Source organism: Typopeltis vanoorti, chromosome 6, assembly GCF_054136105.1.
Source record: "Typopeltis vanoorti isolate ZY-2024b chromosome 6, IOZ_Tvanoo_1.0, whole genome shotgun sequence".
NCBI lineage: Eukaryota > Metazoa > Arthropoda > Arachnida > Uropygi > Thelyphonidae > Typopeltis > Typopeltis vanoorti.
Window position 1 is genome coordinate 22,405,224 of NC_143554.1, and position 20,197 is coordinate 22,425,420.

General features: G+C 38.1%; 1 protein-coding gene across 1 annotated transcript in view; it reads right to left on the minus strand.

The window, feature by feature from the left end:
• LOC150105334 (tyrosine decarboxylase-like) overlaps window positions 1–20,197 on the minus strand; it is a 311,867-nt gene that overhangs the window by 233,083 nt on the left and 58,587 nt on the right. Inside the window, exon 2 of the mRNA XM_090393931.1 lies at window positions 15,416–15,529. Within this exon, the coding sequence (XP_090250057.1) occupies window positions 15,416–15,529 (114 nt within the window). The remainder of the gene's footprint in view (window positions 1–15,415; window positions 15,530–20,197) is intronic.

Here is a 20,197-nt window from a genome sequence, read left to right on the forward strand (position 1 = left end):
AAGAATCCAAGAACATCAATCATCCATTCTTCACAATAAACCTGAAAAGTCTGGTTTGGCTCAACACGGGATTGAAACTGACCACAGCATCCTTTGGTCCAAAACGCGCCTCTTACATAGATCCCATTATAGGTTCGAACGTTTGTTCAAGGAAAGCGTGGAGGCCTTGCTCCATCATCCCAACCTGAATCGTAATGACTGCATATCTATATCAAAAATCTGGGAAAGCCTAATCAAGATTACTCATTAATTTTTTTTTTTTTTTTTTTTTTTTTTTAATAGCAAATTCAATCATGTTTCTACTTCAAAATATTTCGTTTCATACTTAGTGATATAACATCACGCGGCATGTTCTAATTTCAACGATCTATTGTTAGTATTCTAGCTTGTATATTTTTTAAACTGTTCTTGTAATACCACCGACGATGGTCTGCTATTTCCAGACCGAAATATTTGGTTAAATAAATATCTTTCTTGTGATTACGTGATTATATCATTCAATAATAGTAATAGTAATATAAAGTATATTAATTAAAGGTAACTTTAATGAATAACTTCTATATTTCGGCAACGTCACATTGCCATCTTCAGGAACAAAGATATGGTATGTGCACACAGGCACTAACAAAAGCAAATGAGGAAGAAAGCAAGAAACTAATATTGTTCCTAAAGTCCTAATGGTGCCCTCTGGCAGGCTAATTTGGTTGTCTTGGCAGTTGGGCTGAAGTTCTCATAATGTAAGTCTCCCAAATTTGGGGTAGTTTCATGCACCCAAATTTGTTGAGGTTAGTAACGTTTTTAGAGCTGCTGAAGATTCCTTGAATAATCTTTCTTATTTAAACTTGCTGTGGTGTATTATTTTTGTTTTCTTCCAACGAATTCTATGGTGGGTATCTAAGGCATGGTCTGCCAGCCCAGAGCGGCTGTACTGGTGAAACCGGATGTAGTCTTGTTCTGAAATCCTGATATTTGTTGTTCTGCCTGTTTGGCCAAAGTATTACAATTTGCAGCTGCAAGGGACCTGATATACACCAGGTAGGTCTAGGGTAAATGGTTGGTCTTTGGTAGAGCGGATAAGGGATGCCAACTTTTTATATGGTCTGTAACAGGAAGTAAGGTCATATTTTTTGAGGATATTGGTTATTTTCTCAGAGGTGCCCTGGATGTAGGGGATGGTGATAGATTTGGTGTAATCTGTCTTGTGGAGGGGGAGAGGGGGGGGTTGTGGTTTACTCGTCTTAGTATTTTTTGGAGGTTATAGCCATTGGCTAAGAAAGTGTTGAGGATGTGGTTTAGCGCAGTAGTTAGGGCCTTTTCCTCTGAGCAGATTAATTTTGCCCTGTTATATAGTGTTTTTATATAGTGTTGTTAATTCCATAAACTAATTATCAGTTATGTATGACCAACGTATAAGCCTTGCTACTAGAATTATGATCATCCACGGAGATTCCATCGCACGAAAGGCCCGTCAATATGGCAAAATGTGGTTGAAGATATCCAGACAACTAAATCGTCCGACGTTCCTAAAACACTGCCGGGATAACAAGGTAATCCCTAATTGTGTTAAATTGAAGCACCGTTTTACTTCACAGAAAGCTCTGCGCATTTATAATCGCACTAGCTTCGCCCTATTAAGAGAACAAATTACCGCGATGCGTGTTCTCCTTGCCGACAAAAATAAACCTTATGGGTGCTAGAGGAAGAGCTTTCGAATACACTCGGCCATGATCTTTGGATGATACTTCATGACGTCTCATGCGCATCGGCAAGAAAAGAATTCGAAAAAATACGAAGTCGGCACTTGAAAAAATACGAAAACCTGATAAAGAATTCTACTTCCTTACCACAGCCACCACTCAACGCTGTAGTCAACCTCTCGTCGGTAGTTTTAAAGCCTGAAGCACTCACAGCACTTGCACATAGTACAATTTCGCCCTAGCTCCTAAAAGAATACCTGCTGAGGAAATCATGATCCAAATAGAACATGGAATTCGCAACCTTCCTAACCATATCGCCAACAACGTCAGACTGGATGTAGTCAGTGTTCTCACTAAAGCCAAACCTCCTAAAACCAACTTATCCAAAGACGAATATGCAGCCCTACAAGAAATGAAGAATAACAAAAAAATAGTAATCACCAAAGCGGATAAGGGAAACGCCACTGTGGTGCTAAATCAAAAGGACTACAAAGGTAAGCTTAATGCTTTAGTACTAGACCGTACTACTTACCTCCCTATTGAATATAATCCTACCAGCTCTCAGATTAGAACTCTCCACAGACCCCTTAAGAAAGTCACTTCTTGGCCTGTGGAAGTCACTAACAAACTAAAACCTTATAACTCTAGACCCCCCCCCCCGATTATATGGACTCCCAAAAATACATAAAATGTGCCATTACGTCCCATATAGTGGATGCCATTGATTCCCCCACATATAAATTAGCCAAAACGCTCACACACTATACTGAAAACACACCATCACACACATAAAAAACTCAGCCCACTTTAAAGCCAGTATAGAAAACCTCTCGCTCCAACACACTGACATAATGGTCAGTTTTGACGTCTCCTCCCTATTCACTAATGTCCCACTCAAAGAAACCCTAGAGCTCATCCAAGCCAAGTTTCCTCCCGATATCTCAGCCCTCTTTCACTTCACAATGAACTCAGGCTATTTCACTTGGCAAGGAAAGTTCTACAAACAGATAGAGGGGAGAGCCATGGGTTCACCACTTTCCTCACCCTGGGTCAATTTCTTTATGGAGACCTTTGAAGAAAAAGCCTTAAACTCCGCCCACAAAAACCCACTATTTGGCTTCATTACGTGGATGATGTGTTTGCTATTTGGCCACATGGCTCAGACTCATTCCACTCCTTCCTAATACACTTAAACAACCAACACCCCAGAGTCCAGTTCACCTTAGAAATAGAGGAAAACAACACCCTCCCCTTCCTAGACACTTTAATCACTCGCCAGCTTGATGGATCTTTGGTTTTCTCTGTTTACAGAAAACCCACCCATACTGGCAGATACATTCACCAGCAATTCCCCCCCCTCACAACAATATGGGGTTATAAAAACACTATATAACAGGGCAAAATTAATCTGCTCAGATGAAAAGGCCCTAACTACTGAACTAAACCACATCCTCAACACTTTCTTAGCCAATGGCTATAACCCCAAAAAAATCCAAAAAATACTAAAACCAGTAAACCACAACCCCCCCCTCTCCCCCTCCACAAGAAAGATTACACCAAATCTATCACCATCCCCTACATCCAGGGCACCTCTGAGAAAATAACCAATATCCTCAAAAAATATGACCTTACTTCCTGTTACAGACCATATAAAAAGTTGGCATCCCTTATCTGCTCTACCAAAGACCAACCATTTACCCTAGACCTACCTGGTGTATACCAGGTCCCTTGCAGCTGCAAATTATCCTACTTTGGACAAACAGGCAGAACAACAAATATCAGGATTTCAGAACACCAAGACTACATCTGGTTTCACCAGTACAGCAGCTCTGGGCTGGCAGACCATGCCTTAGATACCCACCATAGAATTCGTTGGAAGAAAACAAAAATAATACACCACAGCAAGTTTAAATACGAAAGATTATTCAAGGAATCTTCAGCAGCTCTAAAACGTTCCTAACCTCAACAAATTTGGGTGCATGAAACTACCCCAAATTTGGGAGACTTACATTATGAGAACTTCAGCCCAACTGCTAAGACAACCAAATTAGCCCGCCAGAGGGCACCATTAGGACTTTAGGAACAATATTAGTTTCTTGCTTTCTTCCTCATTTGCTTTTGTTAGTGCCTGTGTGCACATACCATATCTTTGTTCCTGAAGATGGCAATGTGACGTTGCCGAAATATAGAAGTTATTCATGAAAGTTACCTTTAATTAATATACTTTATATGCGTTGTTAATTCCTTAAACTAATTACCAGTTACATTCTCTGATGAGATGACCAAATCCAAGACCCTTAATCCTTGTTTGCCCTCTGTTACATACTGTCTGAGGTAGTTATCCCTAAAAAACTCAAGAAACTCATTTTCTTTACTTCCAGTTGCTCTCTCTTCATTCCAGTCTATATTGCCATAATTAAAATCGCCCTTTTCTTATTTGCTTGGCTTATTTGACTATACGTTTCACTATCACCACCATCCACATTACCAGGTCTATAACAACATCCCACCAAGTATTTGATTCTATTCACCTATATCTCACACCATACTGCCTCAAAACCACTGGCCCTATTTCCCTCTTGCATCTCTACCTTGTATGGACATAACTCTTTCTCTATCATCAATAGTACTCCCCCCCTCCCTTTTTACCCCTTCTATCCTCACGAAACATATCATACCCTTCCATCTCTATTCCTGTCAGGATGTCGTCCTCATCTAACCATGTCTCACTTATTCCGACAATATTTGGGTGAACAGATGCAATTAGTGCAACCATTTCATCCGCCTTGTTTCTTATACTTCTAGCATTGGTATACAAACACAACAGCTCATTTCTGGATCTACAGCTAGTTCCACTGATACCACTCACTCGATGTGATCTCTCCATGCTGGACTGGGGCCATTACCCTTTTTGCTTCTTCATTTTAGAACCTTTTTCAATGTCATCTGTTTCGTCTTGATCCCTGGTCATCCCATTTCTTTCCTGCCTACACATGCTCTCACCTCCTCTTGGGGCATCCACCTTTCTCACACTGTGTACCCGTCCACCCTGAGCCTCCTCGTTTCCCTGCTCCTCTTGCACACCTATTGTCTCATTTTCTATACTCATACCTCTATATATATCTCTTTCTATACTCATACAATATTTACTTAAAGGATTGGGTGTTTTCTGCAACTTGCAAAAAACTCAAATCTATAATGTAGATGAAAAACTTCAAAATGTTATCAGTTGATAATTTTCATCCAAATGGCTATTTTCTCCACTGGGACACATTGTTTCTCAGTAAGTTAAATAATTCCTTCCCAATTAAAAATCACCCAAGTCACTCATCACTGCCATCAGACTATTTCATATGTTTTGCTAGTGATTTCAACTTAGTTCTTATACATTAAGCACTGCAAGATGGTTGTTGCAAATACCATTCCTATATGTAGGAACTCCTGTAAATATTCTTGTGGCATTTTCATATTTTTCTTGGGTTATTTGGAGCTCTAACAACCACATTTTTTTAGAACTAATTTTCAGCTTTGCAACCTGACAGTTTGCTTTCTCACATCAGATTCTTTGCAAATGCTTATGACAGGTACTCCAAACTATCAATCTGGTTCTACAGTTTTCAGTCAAATGCGTTTTTTCTATCTATCATGGATAAAAAGAAAAAAAAAGCAACTCAGAACAAACTAAACACTCATTTACATATGTATAGAAATTCAATATACACTCATTATGATTGCAGTACTGTTATCGTACCTAGTGACAGCCACACACAGCCACACACACACACGTTAAAATTACCAAGCTATTTTAAACCTGGTTTTACTCCAATTCCCAAGTAAGCAAACAGACAAACAAGTCAAGTTTGCGCCTGCAAGTGTTGCAAGTCTAGCTGACCCTGCACATAGTGCAAGACCAAGGCAACTCATGGTAAAAGTAGAGGTCGAAACCTTATCTCAATGTAAAGTCTTGAAGTTTGAGATACATCAATGGGAGGCTGCATACTCTGTTGGAGGAACTTTACTGGAGGAAATAGGGAAGGCAAAGAATTTGGGGTTGATGACTGATAGAAACCTGAAATTCAGGGAACATATTGCATAGGTGTTGTAGGTAACCTAGAAGATTGCTGCAATACTGAGAACGATGCTAACCTGCAGAGATAATAGTTGTAATTCCATTGTATAAAGTACTAATCAGACCACACTTAGACTATTGTTCTCACATTTGGTCCATAGGATTTGAAGGGTGCAGAGGTAACAAACAAAGATGGTACATTATGAAGACAGACTGAGGGAAAGTGTACTGCAGACTTGTGAGAGGTGGTTACATGGTTGATGCAGGGAAGTTCTTGCACTTGGTGGAGCAGAGGGAAGAGCGAAGACAAGGGGGCCATCCCTGAAAGTTACGAGAAAGGAAGCTGTGAGCAAGGGGATGAGGAGTGGTTTCTTTGAATGGAGGATGGTTGAACTGTGGAATGCATTGTCTGATAGTGGGGGGGGGGAGCACGAATGATCAATGAGTTCAACAAGTGGTATGGTACTGTATTTTCCAGAATACGCTTCCCACAATGAGTCTTGACTCTATAGAGGCCTGAATCATCATCATCATAATAAAAATAATTATAGAAAACGATATGAGTTGAGTATTGAGAATGGTTACACCATGATATTTCTGGGATTTGCAAAAGGCACTTCACAGGAAACTAAGAAAATTGCATAAATTAGAGGAAATAGAGATAAATATGAAGCTGATGACATGCATAAGATTGCTGATAGACAGATAAAGAGTATATAATGTGGAATTAAATTATGGAGATGACCAGTTGTATTATGGAGTCCTATATAATAGAGCTTTGTACACCAATTTGGACCTGTTGTGTAAAATTTTACATTAATCATACCAAGGATGATTTGAAGGAATATCCAGTGTCAACAGCTGATAGTGGTATGAAAAGGTAAATAAAAGATAGATACCCTCCTCCTTCCTACAAGGTGATCTGAACAGACCACACCAGCATGATCAAAGGATAACTATTGCTAATTCAAGGCAGCAAGTGTAAATTATGTACTTGGAGATGACAAGATGACCAAATGTGCATAAAATTGATAACACTGCAGCGTTAAGACCAGGAATGGTTAATGAGGAAATGAAGTTAAGGGAGCTAATTTTGCAGAAAGGGACAGCACATCGTATTACATAGATGCAGAAAAACACACTGACAAGTAGAGATAATGAAAGTATTAATCCCTCTATAAGACTGATAATCTCATCTGAACACCAGGCATTTGATTACCAGAAGTGGAGGAGAGATTTCTATCAGCAGGTAACTAAGATGACAGTTTCTTCCTGTAAGAAAAGATTGAAATGAAGATTGGATTAATGTACTTGGCTGATAAGTAAAAAAAAACAGGGATATTATATAATTAAATAGCTTACCATGGAAGTTTCCTGAATCCCATAGATGAAAATTTGTAAATACACAGCTGAAGAACAAGATTATCCCTCTACGTTGAGAGAAAGTATGATTAGAAAATAATGTCAAGGCTAGATTTGTTTGTCACCGAACATAATGAAAAATGTGTAATTTTTAAACATACAGGCACCGAATCTGAATGCATGGATGCCTAAATAATCTCTCTCTCTCTCTCTGTGTGTGTGTGTGTGTGTGTGTGTGTGTGTGTGTGTGTGTGTGTGTGTGTGTGTGTGTGTGTGTGTGTGTGTGTGTGTGTGTGTGTGTTTTGTCACTTCCACCCACGAAAGGTTATTTGCAAACCTATAGTACATTGTACCCTGGATGGCTAAGAATACGCTTTCAAGTTTTCTTCACCATAAACTGAGAATTATCAGCACAAAGATATCTAGTCATAATAAGAAAAAAAAAAATTTCTTTTTCTTATTAAAGCCTTAAAGAAAACACTGATGAGCAGGCATAAGGTGGTTATTATTCAAGATTGTTCTTCAAGAGCCACATAATAGGTTGGACTGATTACAGGAAACCCACCCACACAGGTTGATATATACTAAACTTTCCCATCACCCCTGCCTCACTTCTCTATAATATGGTGTTCTCAAAACCCTTAATAGTCTCAAATCTGTTCTTCCAAGGCTGAACTTACAGCTGAACTCTTATCCATTCACCAGTCTCTCCTGTCCAATAGGTACAATGCCAAAAAGACCAACAAATTAATTGTTCCTCCTTCCTCCTCATATCTGTCTCAATATGCAGACTATAGTAATGCTACCATTGTTTCTTATATCTTGGGCACCTCAAGAAAAAAAAAAAAAAAAAAACCCTAGAATTCTAGAAAGGTACAATCTCTTTAATGCATTCAAACTTCATCTGAAGCTGGCTGCCCTCCTCTGATCTCCCAAGGATCCTCTACCACTCTCTCTTTCTCTCCCCTCATCTCTCACCATCTGTGTTCCAGATGTTTACAATGTTCCTTGTTTTGCAATATAACACATTATGGCTAGAATGGGAAACCTGCTAACATCGACCTAGAATAACATAAAAAAAAAATACATGTTACCATAAGTATGGTCAGTATGGACTTGCTCACCATGCCTTGGAGACGTAAAATCAAGCGGGAGAAAACTACTATGCTTCAGCAGAAAAAAATGCAAATTTGAAAAACTTGTTTTAGAATCAGCAATTTTTTTTTTTAAAAATCTGCTAATCTTAATAAATACAGTTGCATTAAACTTACCAATATTTGGGAAACTAATTCTTAGGCCTCTCACCCAACACATCCAAGGCTAGAAAATAACACACATAAAAGGCATCCCTCAGAGGACTTTAGGCTTTCAGTTTTAACTTTGTTCTGTACAAATTTGTGTTTTTGTAATTTTAATATAGTCTTCCTGGCAATTTTTCAATGACCCAGATGAAATATAGGAGTGATTAAATGTGTTTAATTAATTGTATTTATTTAATTTTTTTTTATGGGGAATGCATCCACGAGAGATTGGTCAACCTATAATAATAATAATGCTAGTATCATGGATAGCAAAGAAGGAACTTGTTGACATTCATCTTGTAAAGCTGTGGATTGTATTCCATGGGAAACATTTAAAATGCCAGACAGAGCATCCAACTGAATGCTTACTATAAGATAGTTTTTTTCTTGGATTGAAATTGACCAAGTGGAAGAGGAGAAATCTGTTCTGTGATTTTGGAGATGTGCCTAATAACACTGTGAGGGAGGGAGTGTTGGTTATCGAATCTGTCCAATCAGTTCAGTAACTGATTCAACAGAGAATCAGGATATTATTAATGCTAATATCAGTGAGTTGAGGATCATTGATCGGTCTGACTGCCCTTGTATGTACAGAGTCAAGTACTTTTAGGAAGCTCTTGGAGCACCACCTCGGATATGGGAGCAATATTCAATGGTCAAATAGATTTGTGATTCGTATGAAGTTAGGAGTTAAAGTTATTCGACTGCAAAAGTAAACCTAATTTTTTCAAATCAGGAGAAGGAAATATTTGTAAAATGTTTGTGCCAAGAGAGATTTCAGGTGAATCAAATCCCCATACATGATAAGATAAATCTCATCATGCATGGGATTTGAGTGTCAAAACTAAGCTGAAAGAGAAGGGCTTTGTGTGATATAAGACAAATGCGTTTTGCTTGTGTTGAAATTGACCAGATTATCCAAACCCCATGGATGAACGTTTTGGAGATCTGTATTTAAGTTGATAGTGGTTAGGACTCTGGAGATTGTGATAATTTATGCACTGATGGGCGTTTCAAATGAAAAAGGAGGAATGCAATGTACTGTCATCAGCAAATCTACGGATTGGATTGGTAGTCTGCTGGAATAAGTCATTTATTCGGTATACAGTGCAAAAAAAACAACTGAACTCCAACATCCCCTTCAGTACATGCACTTTGAGATATGCCTTTCGACTTCATGCACATTAATAGAAGGGCATGTGTTGAGTCTATACCATTACATTTAGCTGAAGAAATGGTATTGACGTTGGAAGAAAAGACGTTTATTGTTGAGCATTATTCTCATTCATACAGAGTTGGTAGAGCAAATGGTCCAAGCCTACAACATGTTTATTATTATTAAATAACACAAGGAGTCCAAAGACTCATCGAGGGAGGGCACCTACTCTATAATTCTCTGTCTCCACCAACTATGACAAACCACAATTACCATCATTAGATGCCAATGGTGTAGATGTGACTAACACCACTAGTATTTTCACAGACAATCACAAACATCTATGCCCATGGCAGGATGATTCAAAGCCACAGTCTTTTGGCTGGAGAGCAGATATGCTGACCACTCGGCCAACCAGGACAATTTATGAGCAGTTTGTTCATCGTTTCTGTAAGCTCGTCCCAAGCAATAGTGCTATCATTGCATAAAATTTGGGATACCGAGGCAGTCACTACAGGAAATCTTTAAGCAGCTGGGTGCCTTTCTGTATATCATTCAGGTGGGTCAGTGCTTAAGAGCAACGGATTATGTTGCATGACTAGAATACTGTGCATGTGTGCTAGTCAATGTCTATGAAGATTTATCCTTCCTCCAAAATGTCTGGTTCCTAGACAAAGTGCATTTCCATCTAAGCAGTCATGTAAATAAACAAACCTACAGATTTCATAAGACCTGAATTTGTCCAAGAGAAACCACTTGACAGCAAGATCACCACATGGTATGTGGTTTCCAACCATGGCATAACTGGGCCTACTTCACCGAAGAGGATAATGTAACCATGACCTTGAATAGAGAATGCTACATCAAGAATGTGTTGGATTCATTCATCCAGGATTTCTACAGGATGTGTTGTGCAAAACACATTCCATTTTTGTGCATAGGTTTTCCAACAGGATTGAGCAACCTGTCACATATCATGTGGTTCTATAGCCTATTTATCAGAACACTTCTCTGCGAGGCTCATTTAGAAGTTCACAGAAATTTCATACCCTTAACATTCTCCTGATCTCACATCACTTGATGCCTTCATTTGGGGGTATGCTGAAGGAATGCATATTCCACCATGGCCTACCTTCAAATCTTGATGAACTAAGGGATAAAGTTACATATGTCCAGCAGAGGTCCCAACTCATGTTCTCCAAGATGACAGAATCTATGCATGCACTACAAAACCTATCTTGAAAGATAATGTGCCAATTTAGAGAATGTAATCTACCATTATTAATGCTTTATTTGACCAAGATTACACCAATTATAAAACACATTTATTCCATAACATATATCGTAGTTATTCAGTACTTCTTTTTTTGCACCATACTGTATGTAGAAGGAATTGGATGGCTGAGAGAGCTGAGCCTTGTGGGAACCACAGCATTGTTTGTATACTTAGAAGATAAGTGACTGTCCTTTATCTGAAATGAGCATCCAGTCAGAAAGCAGATCTTTGTGCCAGATTCAGTTGAAGGCCTTGGAGATATCAAGGGCAACCACTTGGGATTCACCTAACTCTTCCATGATATTTGTCTAGATGTGGGTGACATAAGTAGATCACCTGTTGACCGACAGCGACAGAACCCATACTGGTGGTCATTTATTTACTGAGAGTCTTTGAGATGGCATCAGTTGGGTGTTGATAGCACTTTCCATTACTTTAGAAAAAACTGGAGTAAGAGAAATTGGACAGTAGTTTGAGGGTATTGATTTGTCTCCCTTTTCAAGGATAGATTGAATATGAGCTAATTTTCATACTGCAGGGTAGAATATAAAAAAAGCAGGAAATCTGCATCCTGTTGACCCAAAGCCATTGGTCAACTTCTGTTCAACAGTGCTCCCACCACTGCTGCATCCTGATGGCTTTGTGCATCACCATCCACAGAAAAAGTCCATTTCCTAGCTTCCCACTTCTCCAGTCTTGTGCTACTAATTTGGGTAAATGTCTCCCAACCATCTCATGAACCGTACACTCAGTGCTCAGCATGTCATTTTGCCAAAAAAGAGATCAATAGAATTTTGCTCAAATTGGATACCAAAAAGTCTCCTGGCTCTGATGGCATTCCTTCCAGTTGTCAGAGCCAGGAGACTTTTTGGTATCCAATTTGAGCAAAATTCTATTGATCTCTTTTTTGGCAAAATGACACACTGGGCAATGAGAGTACAGTTCATGAGATTTGTTGCAACTATTCTGGGCTTTGGTATAGGTGGACGGATAACTGGTTTCTTCGCTTGTACAGCTTTGGCACACCTGTGGGAGTACCAAGGCTTAGACAGGAGACAGGAAATTAGGGTAGCATGGAGGACAAATGTTTCCATGCCAATACAAATTATTTCAGGGATACATTCAGCACATAGGTTTGGGTCAGATGCTCAAAGCAATATTCAATCCAAGGAAATGTGCCATAGTAGTTATGTAGATCATTCCACCTGGCTTTCTTGTAATGCCACATGAGTGGATGCGAATGATTATGTGTGTGTTGTTTCACAGGAGAAGAAATCAGTTTTTTCTGATTTATGCTCCTGACTTTGGGTATATATTTGATTCTGCTTTCTTCAAATACTCCTCAACCATTTCTCATACACAGCTAATATCTCTCTTCTCCAAATTCATATGACATGGCACTTCTCCACACTGACTCTTTAGTAAGTCATAATTACCTGCTTGGTAATTTCACATATACTCCTCATTAAAAGAAAATTCTACATATCTGACAATCTCCAAGGTCAAGATTACTTTCCCCAAGCTAAGGCCATGTAGCTACATTGGTTAGATTGTATACTATGATCAGATCCTCCCACACTAACAGTGACCTCTCTATCAGATGTTGTCCTGGGTAGTTATCTCTTAGTACCTGTATTAATTCCATTGCCTTCCCTCACTGTGATCATTCCTCCTAATTTGCATCCCATACTTGAAGTCCCACATAAATACTTGACCTGCACTTATTGTGCTAATTTTCCAATGATTGCTGCTTACTTTATCCTTTATACCCTCTGGCTATAGCAGCAAGCATGTTTCATCCTGATGAAACATGTCTCTCTCACACACCAGATAAAATACTGTATCCCTTAAGTTCTATGCCTATATCATCTGCCATCAATCAAGTCTCAAGGTTGGCTAAGACCACACTCATTTGTGGCCTTCCTACCAAAAAAAAAAAAAAAAAAAAAAAAAAAAAAAAAAAAAAATGGTTTCACTGACACTGCACTTCCAAACTCTTACTGAATATTTTATGACACCTAATGCAAAATTAATTCAAATACAAACACTCCACCTTATATAAGTCCTTCCATCCACCAGTCACTTCTCGACACATCGGCAAACTCTACACCATTTCTTCTGCACAACTTGCATACTCTTTCATTTGTAACTATAGCTATCTTAGCTTGCCTGTCATACAGTGAAAGGCTCAAAATTTTTATTTTCACTTTTCTTTACTTGTACCAGAAATTCATATCTTCAGCTTACATTTGTGACCAGGTAGTTCAAATACAAGCAGCCCTCAGTTTATGCCTCAATTCAGTCCCTAAAAAAAACAGGTGTAAACCAAATCGGTATAAAATGAACCCAATTTTAATGGGAGGTACACAGTTATGTTCCACGCAGTCAAAAAATATACCCATGAAGTACATGTAACATTATTATATTTAAATCTTTGATAATACAAATTTGTTAAAATAAAATTATTAATAAAAACAAAACAAAATTATATACAAAAATATAAAACTTCGAAAAGATATTACATATTTCTATGTTGAAGTTCCTGGTTTTGGATCACCTGCACTTTTTTTTTTTTTTGAAAAAGTATCCAGTGTTACTGCCTAGATTTTCTTTTTCTTTCTTTAAGGAGTTCAGCGTAAAGTCGAATAGATGCGATTACACTCCTTTTTTTACGTTCGCATGTCGTTCCCAATCTTGGTCCATTTTGTAGAATACATCAGTCAATGTCTCTATGCTTGTAAGGATATGCTGTAAATCGCCCGTTTTTATATCTCTCAGAGGACCTTCATTTTCCTTCTCCTCCTTTTGATGTTGACTTAATTGTTCAGCTAATTCTTTTAAATCTTCATTGGAAAGTGGTTTATCATGGCTCTCTAAGACTTTGTCACATCTTCAGCTGTAATATTGTCCAATCGCACCTGTCACGTAAGCTTGGTAACGTCTTCAATAATATTCTCCTGTTGCTCTAATTCCTCGAAGTCGTGCATAAATGCTGGAAGAAGGTTTTGCCATGCTCCTTTTAAACACTTTGCTGACACTTCGTTCTGAGCTGCCTTGATGTTGTTAATGCCCTTCAAAATATCGAATGACTGCCAATAGTCTTTAATAATTTTTCCTGAAGTGTCCAGGACTCTTACCATTTCCATAAACATTATATGGAGGTAATAGGCTTTGAAGATTGATATAATCCCCTGATCCATCAGTTGCAAAAACAATGTTGTGTTTGGAGGCATGTAAACAACCTTGACATCCACTGGTGTTCTTATTTCAGCAAGGTTTTGAGGATATCCAGGGGCATTATTCAAGAGAAGCAATGCCTTGGCTGGCAGATCATTTTCTTTACAGAAGCAAAGCACAGTGGGACAAAAATAATTTGTGTACCAATCTATAAAAATGTCTTGTATAACCCAAGCTTTCTTGTTCCATTTCCAATAGACTGACATCATGGCTTTTAGACCCTTGAAGGCACGTGGTGTCTGTGAATGGTATACCAACATTGGTTTAAGCTTTGAAGTTCCGAAGTTTGTTGCACCCAACAAAAGCATAAGTATCTTTTGCAGCTTTAAAATATGGAGCGGAATGTTCTTCACAGGAAATGAAGGTGTGTGATGGCAATTTTTTCCAGTAGAGCCCAGTCTCATCAACATTAAAAAGGAGATCAGGAGGATAACTTCCTTGTTCTGCACAGTCTTGAAATTCTTTAGGAAAAGCAGCTACAACATCTGCACTTGTTGCCTCACCACATAATTTGACACTATGGCACTTTCTTTGAGACTTAAATGTCATGAACCAACCTTTGCTTCCTAAAAATGTTTCTTCGCCTCCATCTGTATTTTTAAGATCCTTCAAAATTGTTTTTGCTTTCTCAGTTATAATAGCCTGCATCAGAGGAATGTTTTTCTGATTCAAGTCATCCACCCATAATGATAATTTTTCCATTTTTCATGAAGTTTACCTCTGCTATAACTTACATGTTTTGTATTTAGTACTGCCGTAGATTGTTGCACAGACTGTTTTATTCTCTCTGCATTTTTCATAATTGTAGTAACAGTTGATGGAGGTAAGTTCATACTTCTACAGATATTAGCACATGTCTGCCCATCTTCCATTCTTCGAATCACCTCCTTCTTTTCAAGTGCGATTGATATCCGCACCTTCTTAACACCAAGTTCTGCTAACTTTTCTGCACTTCTTTTATCAGACATGGTATGTAATTACGTACTTTATCAATTTAAATACGTATGTGTGTAAAAAAAATTAAATAGAACAATTAGGTAGTTCAACAGTAAAACTAGGTTTGATACATATACGTCGTAGTAGCTTGGTAAACACTCAAACTCTAGCATGCCTGCTAGTGTCGTTTCTCAGTCAGACCACACTACAGTAAGAAAGCATGCACTGGCATCCAGAGTTATTGTGAATCACTGTAAATTGAACTGTCTTAAACTGAGGGCTGCCTGTACTAGGCTGCTAATGAATGTCTAGATACTGTGTGATTAACCATATTGCAAAGTAATCTTATTATACCATAAGAAACAAATTAAATATAATTACCCAAGAGAATCCAACACAGCCTATTGCATCAGACAACATATCAGCTAGAATTGAAGGATAAGAATTACCTGCAGGAAAATAAGCATGAAAACGTGGATGTTGCCAATGAGTAACCTGAAAAACAAAACAAAACGAAAACAAAAAAAGATAAATTTGGATGATTGAACTGCCATTATAGGAAAGTTGAGAAAAAAAAAACACACACTAGAATCAAACTAAGAAACATGTCTGAACATGTATTTAGAACACACTTATAATATGGTAGTTTATTTTTATTGGAAGTAAAGAATTAACCAATACTTAATAATGGAAAAATTTCTATGAAGCATTTAAATGGCTTACCTCAAGATAAAAAGCGGTGTGTCTAAGTAATTATTAACCAGAATCCATTTGAAATTCCCTGAATAGGCACTTTTCTCTCCAGAAAATTCAACTAACATCTGACCTCAAAGAGTCAGGTGTTGGATTACTTGAATGAGGGATACATATACAGCACTGTGGAAATTCCATTTGCTTCCATAATTCTAGGCCACCCAAAAAAAAAAAAGAGTACTCTGAACTCAGTTCTAGTCAGACTAGAACATTAAGCCTTTCCTCCAACTGGTTTGAAGTTAGTCTATCTCTAGCATGAACAAGTAGGGTTTTTCCTCCTGGAAACTTGGGTTTTTAATCCTGCAACTCAAGAAAATTTACTGTAGAACCATACTATTTCAGATAATATACATTAGGGAGCATGGCACAATGGCAGTTGAATGCTGAACTCTTCACCAGATGCCATTTGAAATTGTTGATAGTTATGGCCACCTACCTCAGGTGGAGAAAGATAGCCATCTCAGTCTCCAATGGCTAGATATGGCTAAAATGGCCTTGCAAATCCCTCTGAGGAATAAAAGGAATTAACAATTTTTATAAAGATACTGATGCACATTAATGAAATTGGGAAGGGTTTGACAAGCAACATACAGCTATCTGCTGATGATGCAAGGATAGGTAGGATAATCAGGAATGCCACTGATATGCAGAATGATTTGAATAGGCTGGGAATGGGAAAGTAGGCATGGGAAAATGGATGTCAGTTCAATGTCAATAAATGACAACAATGAACTTTGGCATGATTAGATATCCAATGTCTTATTATATTGGTGGGATTATGCTAGAAAAAAATTATCAGGCTAGTGATCTTGGAATTTTAGCAGAAAGGAAGTTGAATGCAGGGGCCATGTAGCAAAGATTGTAAATACAACTCAAAAGATAACTGCAATGCTGAAACAAAACATCCTCACAGACTATTGTGCACAGATCTGGTTTTCTGATTTCCATTGCGATTCTGATACAGTGGAGAGAGTGCAAAGGAAAATTAAAAATGGTATCAGGATTGTGGAATGCTGATTATGATGACAGATTGAGAATATGTAGACTGCAGACACTAGCAAACAGGAGAAAGAGGGACGATATGATTGAGACTCAACTGGGTGGGAGCTACATAAAAAAATTAACAGATGTATCATATATGCAGAAACAGTCACAGTAAAGGTTGGTGAGAAGCATATATTTTAGTTACAATTATTCCCAACTTCCCATTTGTGAAATTGGGAGTTAGGCATCATATCGATGTAGTGTTCCTTCAAGAGATCCTGAAGGAGTGGAAATACCTCACCAGCCAATATATAGATAAAATTGTGTGTTCGATCAGTATCAATCAAAACAGTTAAGAATGCCTGGAAATTGACAGAGATCAGAATAACATTGAAATGTATCCTATACTATGCAGACATGAATTCTTGCCATCTGAGGTTTGCTTTCAATAGATCCTGACACACATCTTTACAATGTGGTAGAGAGACATCATTTATCAATTTTGGAAATGGGGAGGATAAATCAAGTGACAAGATTGATTCATTAAGTTATATTCACATAACAATTTTTCAATGACATTTTGTGACACATTACATTCTGTCAAAACTGTTCCTCAGATGCAGACCATTCACCAAACCACTGAGTACTTTATTCACTGGTATCATGCTTGAAAGGAAAATATCAAATGTGCCATTATACTGCATTTAGGATAATGTCTGGCATTCACACACACATCCCTTCACAGTCAATGGTTTAAATCATACACTGTTAAATCTACTAGTTTGCAGTATCATGTCCAATTGAAGTTTTTTCTTATCACACCAATCATGGTAAGTCCAAGACACTGATGTACTTTATCTCGCAAGGTAATGGTTTCTGAGATGTTGAGCTACTCATTTAGCTTCTACTATCCTCTCCCATTATACTGTATATGAACATTTTAAGCAGAAAAAGCAAAGTATCTATGGATGATAAATGAATTTAAAGCCAACTGTCATGAAAATAATACAGAAGACTTGCAATCATGTGTTATGTATTATTACCCCAAAACCTCATGGAGTCAAAGACTCATCTGGGAATCCTTTTATCTCACACACAGCTCATTATACCTTGCCTTGAACACATTCAAACTCCTTGTAGACACCACACTCTCAGGCAAGGCATTCCAATCATTCACAACTCTGCACAAAAAAAAACCCTGCCTCTCACTCCTCTACTCACATCCTCTTTATACAGTTTCCAAGGATGACCTCTGGTTCTCCCCCGATCTCCCACTATTTTCTGTAGAACTTCTCCACCATTGATCCTATAACAATCCCTTACCAACTTGTAGGTCTTTATCATATCTCCCATCTTCCTCTGTCCACCAGCTCTGCAAATTACATCTTTTCAATCTTTCCTCATACTCAACATTCCAGAGGTCAGAAACTACCTTAATCAGTCACCTTTGAACCCTTTCCAACATCTCTTCATCCTTCTGAAAACCCGGTGACCAAATCTGGGCACAATAATCCATGTGTGGTCTAATCAAAGCCTTAAACAATGGAACAAGAATCTCCCTACTTCTACACGTCAGTGTCCTCTGCATCATTCCCAGAAGCCTTTGTGTTGTCTTCACAATTTTGGCTATGTCCCCCTAAATTTCAGATCCTTATCCACTATCACCCCCAGATCTCTTATTTCTTCCACCTCCAACAATATATCCTCACCAAGCATAAATTCTGCTTCCCATCTTTGTTTTCCAAATTTTAAAACCTTACATTTTGCAACATTGAACTCTCATCTCCATTTCCGTGCCCAATCATTCAATTTATTCAAGTCTTCTTGTAAGGCCACAACATCTTCATTACTCTTCATGGTTCATCCCAACTTTGCATCATCTGGAAACAACTGAATATCTCTATCGAAATCTTCACCTATATCATTGATATACAAGTTAAACACTAATGGCCCCAAAACAGACCCCCGAGGCACTCCACTAGAGACTTTCCTTTTCCTGGAAATTGCACCCCCATACAAAACTTGTTGATACCTATCAGATAGCCAGTCTCCAATTCAGTGCACTAATCTAATATCCAATCCCATCTGCTCTAGTTTGACTATCAATTTATCATGAGGTAATCTATCAAAAGCTTTTGCGAAATCTAAGTATATTACTGTGTATCCTTCTTCTCTGTCCAAGGAAGCAGTCACTTTATTGTAATAAGTAGATTACTAAAACATGACCTCCTTTTAGCAAATCCATGCTGTCCATCAAAGATAATACCATTGTAGTCAACCCAACTCTAGATCCTAGTTCTCACAAGCTTCTCCAACAACTTAACCACAACACCTGACACACAAACATAGGTTTATAGTTTGATACTTGAGGTCGATCACCTCCTTTATGAAGTGGCACAATCTTGCCCTCATTCCACTCCCTGTCCATTACAGCAAAGGATTGTCCCATCAGAGGCAAAGCCCTTGACTCGCACAACTACCAGTAAACTCATTCACTAACAGCACGCTGCCACTCAGGCAGCAAACCATCACCAAAAATCAGTGTAATCTTCAGCATTGTACTGATTTAGTGAAAATATGATTCTTGATGGTTCTATTTCTGACTCCTACCATTCTTTCTCCTAAATACCTACTCAGTTTTTTTTACTGAGTAGGAATTCATGGAAGACAAAGTACATAATTTGGACTGAAGTGGTTGTTGACAAAGCCTTGTAGTATACTGAGTATCATTTGCATGAAAATCTTGCAGTCCCACTTCTACTTCTACAATGCCAAGTTAATGAAGAGCAATGGTCTAAAAAAAAAAAAAAAACTCATGATTTACTACTTACTCCTCACCTTTGATCTCTTCCAATGGTATTTTTCATTGTCAGTTAATACTGTAAATGGCAAACCAAACAGCAGCAGGTGATCCATATACTATTACTGTAGTCCAGCAAAACAGTTGCATAGTTTCTCCCTCAGTCCCAATTCATGTCAAATAGCTGGTACATGTTTGCTGATAACTACCACTGTTTTACAAGTTTCACATTTTTAATTATTTTTGAACTGAGCAACATCTAATGCACCATACTACAGAATGGCTTCATCTCAAGGAAGTTTAAATCCATCTTAGACACAAACAAACCTAACCCCAACAACTCAACCTGTATAGTAAGTTCCTATCCCATGCATTGCAGGATTCTGAGGCAACTGCAAAGATCCTGAAAAGAGTTTACTCCTTACATTCTTCTCAATCAACAAGATCCCCTCCTAGTTACCATCCAGGAAAGAAACTGCCTTTATTCCCAAAATGTTTACCAGATTCAGTACGAGTGTTTTCTCATACCTTGGACGAGCAACAGGATAATCAGTCAAAAAAACTATTACAAGAACACCTATCTTATATCAACAACAATAAACCTGAAAAGTCTAGCTTTATTCAGC